The sequence below is a fragment of the Amphiprion ocellaris genome, chromosome 4 (assembly GCF_022539595.1).
Source record: "Amphiprion ocellaris isolate individual 3 ecotype Okinawa chromosome 4, ASM2253959v1, whole genome shotgun sequence".
In the NCBI taxonomy this organism is placed as follows: Eukaryota; Metazoa; Chordata; class Actinopteri; family Pomacentridae; genus Amphiprion; species Amphiprion ocellaris.
Window position 1 is genome coordinate 22,893,432 of NC_072769.1, and position 12,987 is coordinate 22,906,418.

At 40.8% G+C, this 12,987-nt stretch overlaps 1 protein-coding gene across 1 annotated transcript; it reads left to right on the forward strand.

The window, feature by feature from the left end:
* The first annotated feature begins 7,404 nt into the window (after positions 1-7,404).
* On the forward strand, positions 7,405-10,358 carry LOC111567264 (homeobox protein Nkx-2.5-like). The gene is made up of 2 exons (XM_023268251.3): positions 7,405-8,082; positions 9,247-10,358. The coding sequence occupies exons 1-2, from the start codon at positions 7,665-7,667 to the stop codon at positions 9,885-9,887; spliced, it is 1,059 nt and encodes a 352-aa protein (XP_023124019.2). The 5' UTR covers positions 7,405-7,664; the 3' UTR covers positions 9,888-10,358.
* Positions 10,359-12,987: the final 2,629 nt, after the last annotated feature.

The window sequence follows — 12,987 nt, forward strand, 5'->3', positions numbered from 1 at the left end:
ATGTGCACCAGCTCTGTTCTGTTTGACAATACGAGTGGCTATTCTATTCTATTTTATTCTACACTATTCTATTCTATTCTATAAGATTTAATAATTCGTTTGTTTCAAACGTGTTTATGTTCGTTCATGTTTTCAAATTAAAAACGCTTTTAATTGATCATGACATTTTTTTAAAATGTGTCTAAAATAGGAGGTACATAATTTTCTTTTCACTATACAGTTGAATGTATAGTATTTAAATGGAATATATATATATATATATATATATATATATATATATATATATATATATATATATATATATATATATATATATATATATATATATATATTCCCTTTAAATACTATACATTCACATTGCCTTGGATCGCACAGTTCCCCACGTGTTGCTTCACATTTCAGTTTAAATCTGCGGCAGAACAAATGTATTTGTGTCGTATTTCTATGTTTAAAAGATGTTTTCAGTAGCACATTTTGCGCAGCTTTGCTCTGAAAGCAAATTGACACTTTTCTGACACGTTTTGCTCATATTCTGTCTCCACAACCTCAGCTTGGGTGCGTAAAGCATCCGTTAGAGCGCGTTTTATTGCTCCTTAACTACCCAGTAAAGTTTGTTTCGGACGCTCCTTCAGACATCATCACATTTAACCCAAACTGTCCTCCGAGCACAAACACACCACTCACACATAAAGCGGATGGCTGAGATTATCTCCTCCTCTCTCCATCCAACCATCCAGAGCCGCCTGGCGCCTCCGCCGGGCCGCAGACGACAGCAGACAAGAGGTGTAGCGTTTCCTATTGTGTCCCCCTCCATCCATAACGCACACAAAGAGAGAGGGGGAAGAAAAGAAAGAGGACATCAGAGAGAAGCTGCACCATGTCCAGTCACAGGCCTGCGCTCAAAAAAGTGAAACAGAAAATATAATTACATAAACCAGGGGTGTCAAATTCATTTTAGTTCAGGGGCCACATTCAGCCCAATTTGATCTCCAGTGGGCTGCACCAGTAAAATCAGAGCATAATAACCTATAAATAACCACAACTCCAATTATTTCCTTTGTTTTGGTGCAAAAAATAGTCCACTCTGAAAAACATCAAGAACCTGAAATTTTTTAAGAAAAATACATTAAATTTCAACAACATTATGCCTCACTTTATCAGTCACACATAACAACTTACAGATCACAGAGTGACAAAAAAATGGACAAATGACAAAAGCGAGAAACAAAACAACAAAAAATAGACAAACAACACAAGTGAGACAAATAAGAAACACAAAATGACAAAAACGAGAAACATAATGACAAAAAATTAGACAAACGACACAAAACAAAAGAGAGACAAAATATTAGACAAGGAAGTTACAAAATGACAAAAAATTAGACAAACGACACAAAACAAAAGAGAGACAAAATATTAGACAAGGAAGTTACAAAATGACAAAAAATTAGACAAAAAGTTAGAAAGCGCTAAAAAATTACACAAAACGACAAAAGTGAGAAACAAAATGACAAAAACATGAGACAAACGACACAAAATCAAACAAAAAAGAGACAAAAAAGTTTGAAAAAAAAGTAAATGGAGGCATGGCAGCAGACTGAAGAATTTAGCCCCTCAGAGCTCCGACATGCTTTCACTCACATTTTAACCTTATCTGTGTTTGTGCTAAAGATAAAAATCCAATCAGAAGCTCAGAGAGTCTTCCTTCCAGCTCTGTCAGCACCACAAACACAACAACCTCCTGATGGATCTGAGGAAATCTGAGGTACGAGAAAACTTCAGAGGTCCCTGTCAGGATCCCTGAGGTTCACATATATAAACCACCAGGGATAACCGACGTTTAAAGGGGAATATTAAGCCTTTTAGTGGCTAGATGACCTACTTTCTTCATCAGCATCAGGCCCCTTGTTGCTGTGCAGGTCGTGTAGCTACAATGGATTTAAAAGCAACGAGTCACGACACTTCCTTCTCACCAGTGTGGAAATACTAATCAGAACTATTTTGATGATGGCGCTTCCAAAAAAAAATCCAGTGTCAAGTGGTGCCCATACATGAATTAAAGTTGCTCTGTATTGAAGTTGCTCTATATTAGTTAAAGTTGCTCTATATTGAAGTTGCTCTATGTTAGTAAAAGTTGCTCTATATTAGTTAAAGTTGCTCTATATTAGCTAAAGTTGATATCATTAGTTAATGTTGCTCTAAATGAGTTATAGTTGCTCTATATTAAAGTTGCTCTATATTAGTTAACATTGCTGTTAATGAGTTGAAGTTGCTCTATAATATTAAAGTTGATATTAGTTAATGTTGCTCTACATTATTTAAAGTTTTTCTAAATGACTGAAAGTTGCTTTTTATGAATTAAAGTCGCTCTACATTAAAGTTGCTCCAAATGAGTGAAAGCTGCTCAATACTAAAGTTGCTCTATATTACTTAAAGTTGCTCTACATTTGTTAAAGTTGCTTTCAATGAGTTAAAGTTGCTCTATTTTGATTAAAGTTGTTCTATACTAGTTAAAGTTGACCTAATAGCATTACTTGCTGTTTGTAAGCATTAATATGCAACCAGTCTTGCTCCATTTTGAGTCTCATAGATGCCCAGTTGTTGCTTCCTTCGTTGCTTAAGTTGAGCAAACTCTGCTCACATCACATGAAAAAATAAAAGTTTTAAATTTCAGCTGAGATGGGGCAACATGTGAAGTAAATAATTCATTCCCCCAGACCCTTTAAGGACATCTAAGCATCCCAGTTGGAGATTTTTCTTGGAATAATCCTCTGACCCAAACCAAACGTCCCGTCACTTCACTAGTTTTATTTTGGAGCGTCCAGAAAACACAGCGCTGGGCCTGGCGTCATTGGATTTAATGCTTATTTAAAGTAAATGGAGGCGGCTGGGTGCCAGTCTAAACACTATCCCGCCTTGTTTGGCACTTTTTTACGAGGACGCGCTGATGATGATGTAGCGTGAATCGGAGAGAGTCGCCGAGGAGTCTGCGGGGTCAACGGCACATATATCTGTCTGTTTCCAGCTCCATAGATAGAGAGACAGAGCAGGATATTTACTACCAGCTGGCTGAGAAACACAGACCCAGCCCTGGTCTGAGAGGGGTCTGAAGCAGGATTTAGCTGTTTGTGCTTTAGTTTAGATCCACATTTAACTTTATTGGTTGGAAAATTTGCACAACTGTCAGTTTAGGAGACAAAAATAATGCAGTGTCTTGTCTGCATGCATGGTATATTTTTTTTTAAATGAATGCTTTTGTGGCTGCACAGTAGCTTGGTGGTTAGCACTGTCGCCTTGTAGCTAGAAGATCACCAGTTTGCGTCCCTGTCTTCCTGGGATCTTTCTGCATGGAGTTTGCATGTTCTCCCTGTGCACGCCTGGGTTTTCTCCAGGTTCTCCAGCTTCCTCCCACAGTCCAAAAACATGGTGAGGTTAACTGGTGATTCTAAATTGTCCGTAGGTGTGAATGTGAGTGTGATTGTCTCTATATGTAGTCCTGTGATAGACTGTTACCTGTCCAGGTGTCTCCTGCCTTCACCCTAAGTCAGCTGGGATAGACTCCAGCCCCCTCATGACCCTAATGAAGATTAAGCGGTGTATAGATAATGGATGGATGGAAATACTTTTGTTCCAACACCTCAGAATTTCACATTCTTGTTTGTTCAGTTGATTTTGACAAAAGCGTTAGAATAGTGTGCAAACCAGGAAACTCCAGGTCTTGAAATTAGGCCCCAGTATGCATGAACCTTCTCTGAATCTGGATCATTCCAGAATTGGAGGATGTTTGGGCATCAAAATCTTTGAAAAATAAACCTTCTCTTTTACAGTTTTCTGCTATATATTCATCAATAATAGGTAATAAACCATTAAAGGCTTGATTGGCTCAGCTTACACATCAATGGTACCATTTTTATTCCATGTTTTATTTATTGTTTGCTAACCCTACTCTAATCACAGTAACAGGGTTGTTAATCCATGCTAATGTTAGCTTTTTCTCAGCAGTAGAAGTTAGATATTTAGCTGTTACTGCTGACCAAGAGGACAAACTGACTGATGGAAAAAAGTAAAAGAATTAGTCTTTTCCTGATAATATGAGGTAAAGAGAGACATTGACGCAAGGCTGAGAATGTTATGAAAATATGAAAAATAGAAGAGAGGACATAGCTTTGCTCTATCCATACTTTTGGAAAACTGATGATGTTAATTCCAGAGTTTCATGTGATTCACTGTTTTCTTCTTCTACCAGCTAAAAAGGTTATGCTAACAGGGTTGTTGTGGGACACACGTTCCATTCATGATAATTATTAATTAAAACATTTATTAAAAAAATATTCCCACAATTACAAGAGACATCAATGAATAAACAATACCTCTGTAGTTGCTCTACGTTAGCTAAAATTGTTCAAAAATGAGTTAAAGTTGCTCTATAATTGCTAAAATTCCTCTAAATGAGTTAAAGTTGACCTACACTACTGTTCAAAAGTTTGGGGTCACCCAGACAATTTCATGTTTTTCTTGAAAACTCACACTTTTATCCATGTGCTAACATAACTGCACAAGGGTTTTCTAATCATCAATTAGCCTTTCAACACCATTAGCTAACACAATGTAGCATTAGAACACAGGAGTGATGGTTGCTGGAAATGTTCCTCTGTACCTCTATGTAGATATTCCATTAAAGTACATTAAAATTACTCCACATTGGTTAAAGTTGTTCTATACTAAAGTTGCTCTATATTAGTTAAAGTTAATGTTATTAAAGTTGTCATTTACCACATTACCAATGTCTAAACTGTACTTTTGATTCCTTTAATGTTATCTTCACTGAAAAAACTGCTTTTCTTTCAAAAAATAAGGACATTTCTAAGTGACCCCAGACTTTTGAACAGTGGTTCCATCCCTGTTCTTGTGCATAATTTTATCAGCTCTGCTCAAAACTTTCATGTTATTGTTTCTGGAATCCATTTCCAATCTTTAATCAATGACAGTGAGTTGGGATTTACAGTGAATATGTACTGTTGAGTTGATCCACTTTACTAATACAGAAGTTTAATTTTAAAACTTTTCCAGTGAGCTGCAAACTACTTAGGACATTATTTGAAGAAAAAGTTAGGAGAGTGTTAAAGTTTAGGCCTCTATTATTCATAGAAACTTCTCTGATGAAGTATTGCAGCATTTTAAGCAGGTTGAACAAAACAGTGTAAATTTGTGACACACATCCTGGTGTTTGGGTTAAAAACTAAACGCTTTATTCCTAATATTTCAGGCTGTTTGTTTGCCAGAAGTCTCCTCCACCTGCCGAGTGTCCAGAGAGGAAAAACCCTCAGGAGGAGCGGAGGGAGAGGGGTGACAGAGGCCGAGGGGTCCTGCTGCAAAACGGAAAGGGGAGCTGATAGGAGCAGATTAGACCGGGCTAAAAACGTCAGTCAGTTTTCTTGGAGGAATTTTAATTGCCCCGGGGGGCCCTGCTTATCGACCCGCAGCGGTTATTAATACAACACCCGCGATAAAGAGGACGGAGGGACACCGAGCAGCTGCTGGAGGACGAGGAGGCTGTAAAATCCAACATAGATCCAGTCTGTAAAGAGTTTATAGCTGCTCAGTGTTCAGCAGTACACAGAGGACTGAGCCTCAGGAGTGAGTGACAGATTTAAAACTCAAACAGACATTTTTATGGTTCCGTTATTTTATGAAATGGGAAAGCTTTCTGGAGTCGATTCCCCGATGTACAGTCTGACAAATTTGAATGCTTGCCATCTCCTCTGAAAAAAAATTAGAGGAAGGAATAGAGGTTTGAAAAAGCTTGGTGAGATATCCTTGTAAGGAGCCACCGGCCTTCAGTCAACCCAGTTAAAGGATGGCTTTCTGAAAGTACAACAGGGTCATCCCAGACCTGGAGGACATTTTGCATCCCACCCATTAAATTTTCAAATAATCCATGTACAAAACACTAAAACATGCAGTTGGTGTGTAAATTTACTTGTCCTGAGACCAAATCTAAAAAAAAAAAAAAAAAAAAGAGGAGAAAAGGATGTTTGAGGATAGATTTTTAAAATACCAAATAAGTTTGGAGTTCCCCCTAAAATGATATTTTCTCTTGTCCCACCCCCCCAATGACCATAAAGAATCTCAAATAAAACAGTTAACATGAAATTTAAATCTCCTTTTCTTGGTCTTATATATTTCATTGACATCTCTTGTAATTGTGGGAACATTTTTTTAATCAACACAATATTTTAAATACTAATTATTATGCATTGAACCCTGTTAGCATAACCTTTTAATCTGGTAGAAGAAGAAGAAAACAGTGAATCACATGAAACACTGGAATTAAAATCATCAGTTTTCCTAAAGAATGGGTAGAGAAAAGTTATGTCCTCTCTTCTATTTTTTAGATTTTCATAACATTCTCAGCCTTCATTGAATGTCTCACTCTACCTCATATTATCAGGATCAGACTAATTCTTTTCACTTTTTTCCCATCAGTTTGTCCTCTTGGTCAGCAGTAACATCTAGCTAAATATCTAACTTCTACTGCTGAGAAAAAGCTAACATTAGCATGGATTAGCAACCCTGTTACTGTGATTACAGTAGGGTTAGCAAACAACAAATAAAACATGGAATAAAAAGGGTACCATTGATGTGTAAGCTGAGCCAATCAAGCCTTTGATAGTTTATTACTAATTATTGATGAATATGTAGCAGAAAACTGTAAAAGAGAAGGTTTATTTTTCAAAGATTTTGACGCCCAAATGTCCTCCAATTCTGGAATGACCCATAAATAGATCTTTTAGATTAGATTTAATTTGGTTATTGGGATGTCTTCGACGCCTGCGTTGTAACAGAACCTTTACTAACCTACTTCTGAGATCAATTTTAAGAAAGAACGCAAGTTTGGCTGCACCTCCTTCACAAGACAAACCGAATCACCCAACATTCATTTCCATAATATGAAACAACACTTTCTGGTTAATCTACAAAGATCCCGCTGACTTAATTATCAATTGACCTGGCCGTTGACCTTGACGTGGTGCTGCTCGTATTGGCTGAATCGGACCGTGCGCATCTCCAAAGAGCGCACGGAATTACGCACGAGCCTATACAAGGACAACAATGTCTTTGACCCAAGTGGACTGATAAAAATCGTGAAGAAAATGCTTAAAAACATTGTAAACGTATGGGTCCTCTATTTGCAGCCACAGAGCAGGGCCGCTACAGCGCCTCTTGTGCGTAAAAACGACTTATTAAAGCAAATCCATCAAGTTCAGAGAGATAAGCACGGCGGCTGAGAGCACAATCATCTGTTCACCATATTCACACAAGTCAGAAAACAAAACCAGGTACGTCACACACGCCCCACCTCTCCCCTCTCTCTCCCAAAATGCTTCCAGGGCGCACAGACTTTCCATTTCACACTCACCCCTCCCCCTGACATCACAGGAGGCAGAGGCGCTCCTTCGGTCCAAACTCCACTTACAAAGCCCTACATTTTATCTGTCAGCGAGGAGACCTGCATGGACAAACCCGGGACTAATACTTATGTATTCGTGCGATTTATGGCGATGAGGGATTCCAGAGGCTTAACGCACCTCCAATTACCAAAGAAGGGGCTTTTAGGCTCGATTATTTGTTAGAAAAAGTGTGGAAAAGCAGAAGGGGAGTGCATGTTACTCGGCGGGCTTCATTTCCTCGATGCTGCAGAGCAGGAGCTGGATGACATGATGCTGCAGAGTCCGCTCACCTCCACGCCGTTTTCTGTCAAGGATATCCTCAAGCTGGAGCAGCAGCAGCAGCAGCAGCAGTCCGGGTCCCTGGAGCTGACGCACCGGGTCCACAGCCAGCAGCACTTGGCCTCCTCTCCTCCCCAGCGGCAGCATTTCCAAACGCCGCCGTCCTGCATGCTGGCCGGAGCCCGGGACAGCCCTTCCTTCTCGGACGGAGAAGACAACCTGGCTTACCTCAGCGCGCTGGCGGTGCGGGAGGAGGACCGCGGGGAGACCAGCCTGTCCCCGGACATGTACGTCCATCCCGGCCTGCAGGGAGCCAAGCTGGAGGCCGCCGAGCTGGAGGAGCAGGAGAGCAGTGAGTTCAAGCTGCTGTACTGTAAAGAGCAGACAAAAGGCAACAAAAGACACGAGTAACAATAATTATCAGAGCAAAATTTTTAAAAATAGCGTTTTATTTACAAGATCGGTTACAAAGCAGCTGTTTATGTTCAATAGCAAATGTCTTCTTTTAAACAAAAGCTACAAAATGATTAGCATATTTAACCATAAAAATAATAGCAAACTGAACAAACCTGCAGAAATGTTAGGTGCGTTGTAATTCAGCTTTGTAAATGAAAAATACAAATCTAATCAACTGTAACGGTTTCATAGCATTTAATAAGTCAGGACCAACGGGTTAAAGCTTCAAACACAATGAGAGACCACTAAAAATGTTTTAAAAAGTCCTGCTGCTCCATATTTATTTGTATAATTGTTTGTGACCTTAAAGATGCAACCCCACTTAAATATAAGTTGTGCAAAAGGCCAAATAAAATAAGGATCTGTTTGACTTCCACAGATTTCTTTCAGAGCACTTTCTGTCCTGCGGCCGCCAAACATTATCCCCATAAAGAGCTATCAAATGGTGGAAGTCAGAGACGAATCCAGTAAAGTCTGGAGATGTCAAACACTTTCTAGTGGTTCAGCTATTCGGAGTCTGTTATGATGTGTGGACCATAAACCGGCAATTAGTTTAAAGAGGCTTGTAAAAGAAATGACACCGAGAAGTAGCGCTAATAAACACAGTCACAGCCAGAGACGGCGGCCTGCGCTCCTCCAGGACACTTAGGATCACTCATTAGAGATAAACCGCTAAAAGAATTACGTTTGGAACTGTTTGTGCTCCAATACAGTTCAGGGAGTCTCAAAGTAAAACAATTTGCCTCAAACTATATTTGGTGAAGTCTGTATTTAGAGTAAAAGAGATTGTATTTCCTCCTCAGATTTTTCAACCAATCTGGTTGTTTTATATTTGAGTGTATATTTGTGCAGCCTAGATAAAAGCTTTTGTAACTTTTTAATTTTTAAAGAGGATAGTGAAAATGCTCCACGTTTTTTTCGCTCTGACAGCACTGATTACACCTTAATTTTGCATTTGTGGACAGGAATAATTGCCACAACATTCCTTTTACGCACGATAGTAGAAAACATGGTGGTGGAGATATTAATGATTCTTATGTAACTCTCTCACCCTGCCCAGAGAATTGCGGGCTGTTATCCAGGGAAGAGGCATCAGAGGGCGGGCAGGGTGACTCGGAGAGGCCGGTGCAGAAGCAGAGAAGCCGGCGGAGACCCAGGGTGCTCTTCTCCCAGGCGCAGGTCTTCGAGCTGGAGCGGCGCTTCAAGCAGCAGCGCTACCTGTCCGCCCCGGAGCGAGAGCACCTGGCGAGCACCCTCAAACTCACCTCGAACCAGGTGAAGATCTGGTTTCAGAACCGCCGCTATAAGTGCAAAAGGCAGCGGCAGGACAAGTCTTTGGAAGCGGCGGGGCAACACCACCCTCCGCCGCCGCGGCGCGTCGCCGTGCCGGTGCTAGTCCGTGACGGGAAGCCGTGTTTGGGCGGCGCGCAAAGTTACGCCGCCGCTGCCCCGTACGGATCCAACCCGTACAGCTATAACGGATATCCGACCTACACATACAACAGCCCCGCTTACAACAGCAACTACAGCTGCACGTACACCAGCATCCCCGCCCTTCCGCCGTCCAGCACCCAGAACGCTTTCATGAACATGAACTTGGGAAACGTGAGCGGCCTCGGCGGCTCCCCACAGCCCCAAACACACCAAGGGACAGCGGTCACGTCCTGTCAGGGCTCCCTGCAGGGCATCCGGGCCTGGTAGCCTCACCAGAACGGAACTAGGGTCCATTTTTACGGAGCTCTTTTACTTTTGGTCAACCCACAACCTTTTTAGACGTGTGTATTAACCTGGTCAAAATGTCTCAGAGCAGTATTGGTTATATAATGAATGTGCGTTTGGATCCACCTGTCCAAGAATTCCAAACAGAATGAGTGCGCGCCCCGACTGGCTGTCACACAGTGGCATCTAAACAGCCTCAGCTTGGGTGATTTTTTTGCGGCCCAATAATTGATGGTGCTGTAGTTTGGCACCGGCAGGACTGAAGCACAAGTTTGCGCATTTTCTTATTATCTGGACTCAAACAGAAGAAGATTGGATTTTGAAATGTTTTGAACGTGGTATATGTTAGGCTATGGAAAGACTGAACTGCATTAACGTGTTTTTGGTTCAACAGAGAATTGTTTTAGTCTATTTCACATCTATTCAAATAAACCGGAGAGATTAAACAAGGTGCGTTTTGATTTTGTATTTGGACAAAAGTATGGGATGTCAAATTTGCAGTGTGGTGTTTGGGGGAAAAAATGAAAATTTGAATACTAAAATATATCACCGCTACAGAACTGAAACTGTATGTTCCTCTAAGTAATGCAAATAATGATCTATATATTTTCCTTCACTGTGACTCTGCTGGTGAACCAGACTGAATCAGATGCTTGGTGGCAAATTTTGCTCATAATCATGTTAAGGGGAAAGCTGCTGGAGGAGGCCAGGCCACAGGAACTCTTTGTCCCTGTGCCAGGCGACGTGAAAGGAGGAAGTTATTCTCCATTTGTGGTCCTTTAAAGGACGCGATTAAGCACCTAAAATACACCCGAAGAGCGAGTTGCAGCCGGGCGAGGGAGCGGGAATAATGGCTCTTATTGGATTGTCGGACAAAAGGTGTGTGGTAGGCAGAGCCTGGCACTCAGCAAAGACAAAAGCGCACAGGGGCCGTGAGATTGACGTCCTAATATTCCCATTTGAGCGACAGGCAGCGGGTTATTCTACGCAGAGAAGGGGACACGGAGGAAAAATGTGGTCACTTTTGTTCCCCTTCAGGAGGCTTTTTTTGTTCGCGGAGAAAGGCTCTCCAAGATCCCCAGCCGCGAGGCTTCGGGGGCAGGGCCCGGCGGCCGGGCTCGAGGTGATGGCAGCGGGGAGGCGCTTGTGTGAAAGAAGGGGGTATTATTGCTACAAGTTTCACCATTTATCCCGATGAGGAAAATGGACGGGAGAATTTTAAGGGGGAGGAGGGAACGAGCTTCGTGTCCTGTAGCCTATTATTTCAATGTGAGGGTGTTATTTCAGGCCAGGCCGATGTTATTCTCCCAGGTAACAGACTAATCCTGGAAGCAAAAACGCCAAAATGATCATATAATGGATATTTCGAAAAGACATTTGCAATAAAAAAAACTCGATCAACCCAGTGATTTCACAGGAGCCTTATTATTACGCACCTGTAGTGAAAGCCCTGACAGAAGTATTGCATTATTTAGGTTTCAGATTCAGTGGGTAGAAGCGCACAAAAGGACTTTTATCAAAAGGAAATTTATCTTTAAGAGTTTAGTTTGGCACTAAAAGCAACAAAGTACTAAAATAAGTCGATTCATTGACTAATAATTTAGAAAAGACATAATTCTGAAGAGTTAACTGAACGATATATACACCACCTTTTCTGATTTTGTTTGAGTTACGACAGAAATTTAATGTAAAGGTGACAACGTTGGACATTTTCATGATGCGCGTTTTTCACTATTTCTTGAGATGTTAGATGCAAATTCAGCAACAAATTATTTCAAAAAAGCGTCGACAGACAGACATTAATAGTTTAGTTAAATAACGGCAGGTATTTGACACAGAACAGTTCCGTTAATTAGCCATTACGCACAGATGGACGCTAAAAACTCGGTCAATTTCACAATAAAGCTAAACCCAAGACTTGATGTTTTATCGACGGTTGGGACAAAAACTGCCCACCTATTTGCTAAAATAATTCCCGAGAAGATAAATTATCATGGGAGCAGCGTGGAAATTAGAGAGGGAAAGCATCAATTGCTGTTTTTCTCTGCGCGTAATTGTTCCTCCGGCCTGTTGTTTCCCAAACCCATTCTTGTATAATTACAGCCACACACTCATGTCCCTAATGTGAAACAGCAGCGAGGCCGAGAGCAAACAGCAGGAGCCACATTTATCAGGACATTTCCCACCGAAAGCTCCATACCTCGTTTATGTTCACTTGTGAATTAAACTGGAACTGAGGATGAATGAGTTCAGCCGTCGTTCCAAATTTGTGGAATTTGGAAAGAACATCACGTAATATTTTTAAAATACATTGACCCTTCTCTCTATTAGTAATTTACTGACACTTGTCTCTTTAATTCAATCTGCAAAACTGGCCTCAAATCTGATTTACTAGGACCAGACAGACAGAAGTCACATCCGTATGAAGGTCGCTGTTATCTGCGCTGATCTGTGCGTCTCTGCGGCTCCTTTCCTTCCAGACTGTCAGTCTCTGAGTTCAGATTGAGATCTGTCCGTGAGACCTGTTAAACAGCTCATCTGCTGCTCGGGACAAAAAAGTCTACCAGAGCTCTCTAATGCCTCCTCCTTACTAATGGGGATTAATTGGGAGGTAAACACAGAAAGCCGATAAGCTCCGCGCCCTGAAGAGCTGCCGGGTTGCAGGACGCAGACTGATGGAGGCAAATAAAGACGAGACAGAGAGGCGTCTGACAGGTAAACACCACGACCTGCTGGGATACTACACATACAACAAATATAATAATAATAATAATAATAATAATAATAATAATAATAATAATAATAATAATAATAATAATAATAATAATAATAATAATAATAATAATAATCATCATCTTGTTTGGGGTTTCAAAGTTCATTATATGGCATTATTCCCTAACAACAATAAAATCCAAGGAATGATATAAATAATAAAAATCCAGCTGGCATCTAAAATACTCAGAAAAACCCAGGAAAAAAAGTCACATACACTTTTCAGGCAGCTTTAGCAGGGTATTTATTTTTGCAGGGCTGTTGTGCTGGTTTGCACAAAAATTCTGGGGTGTTCCTATTATTTTGTCCA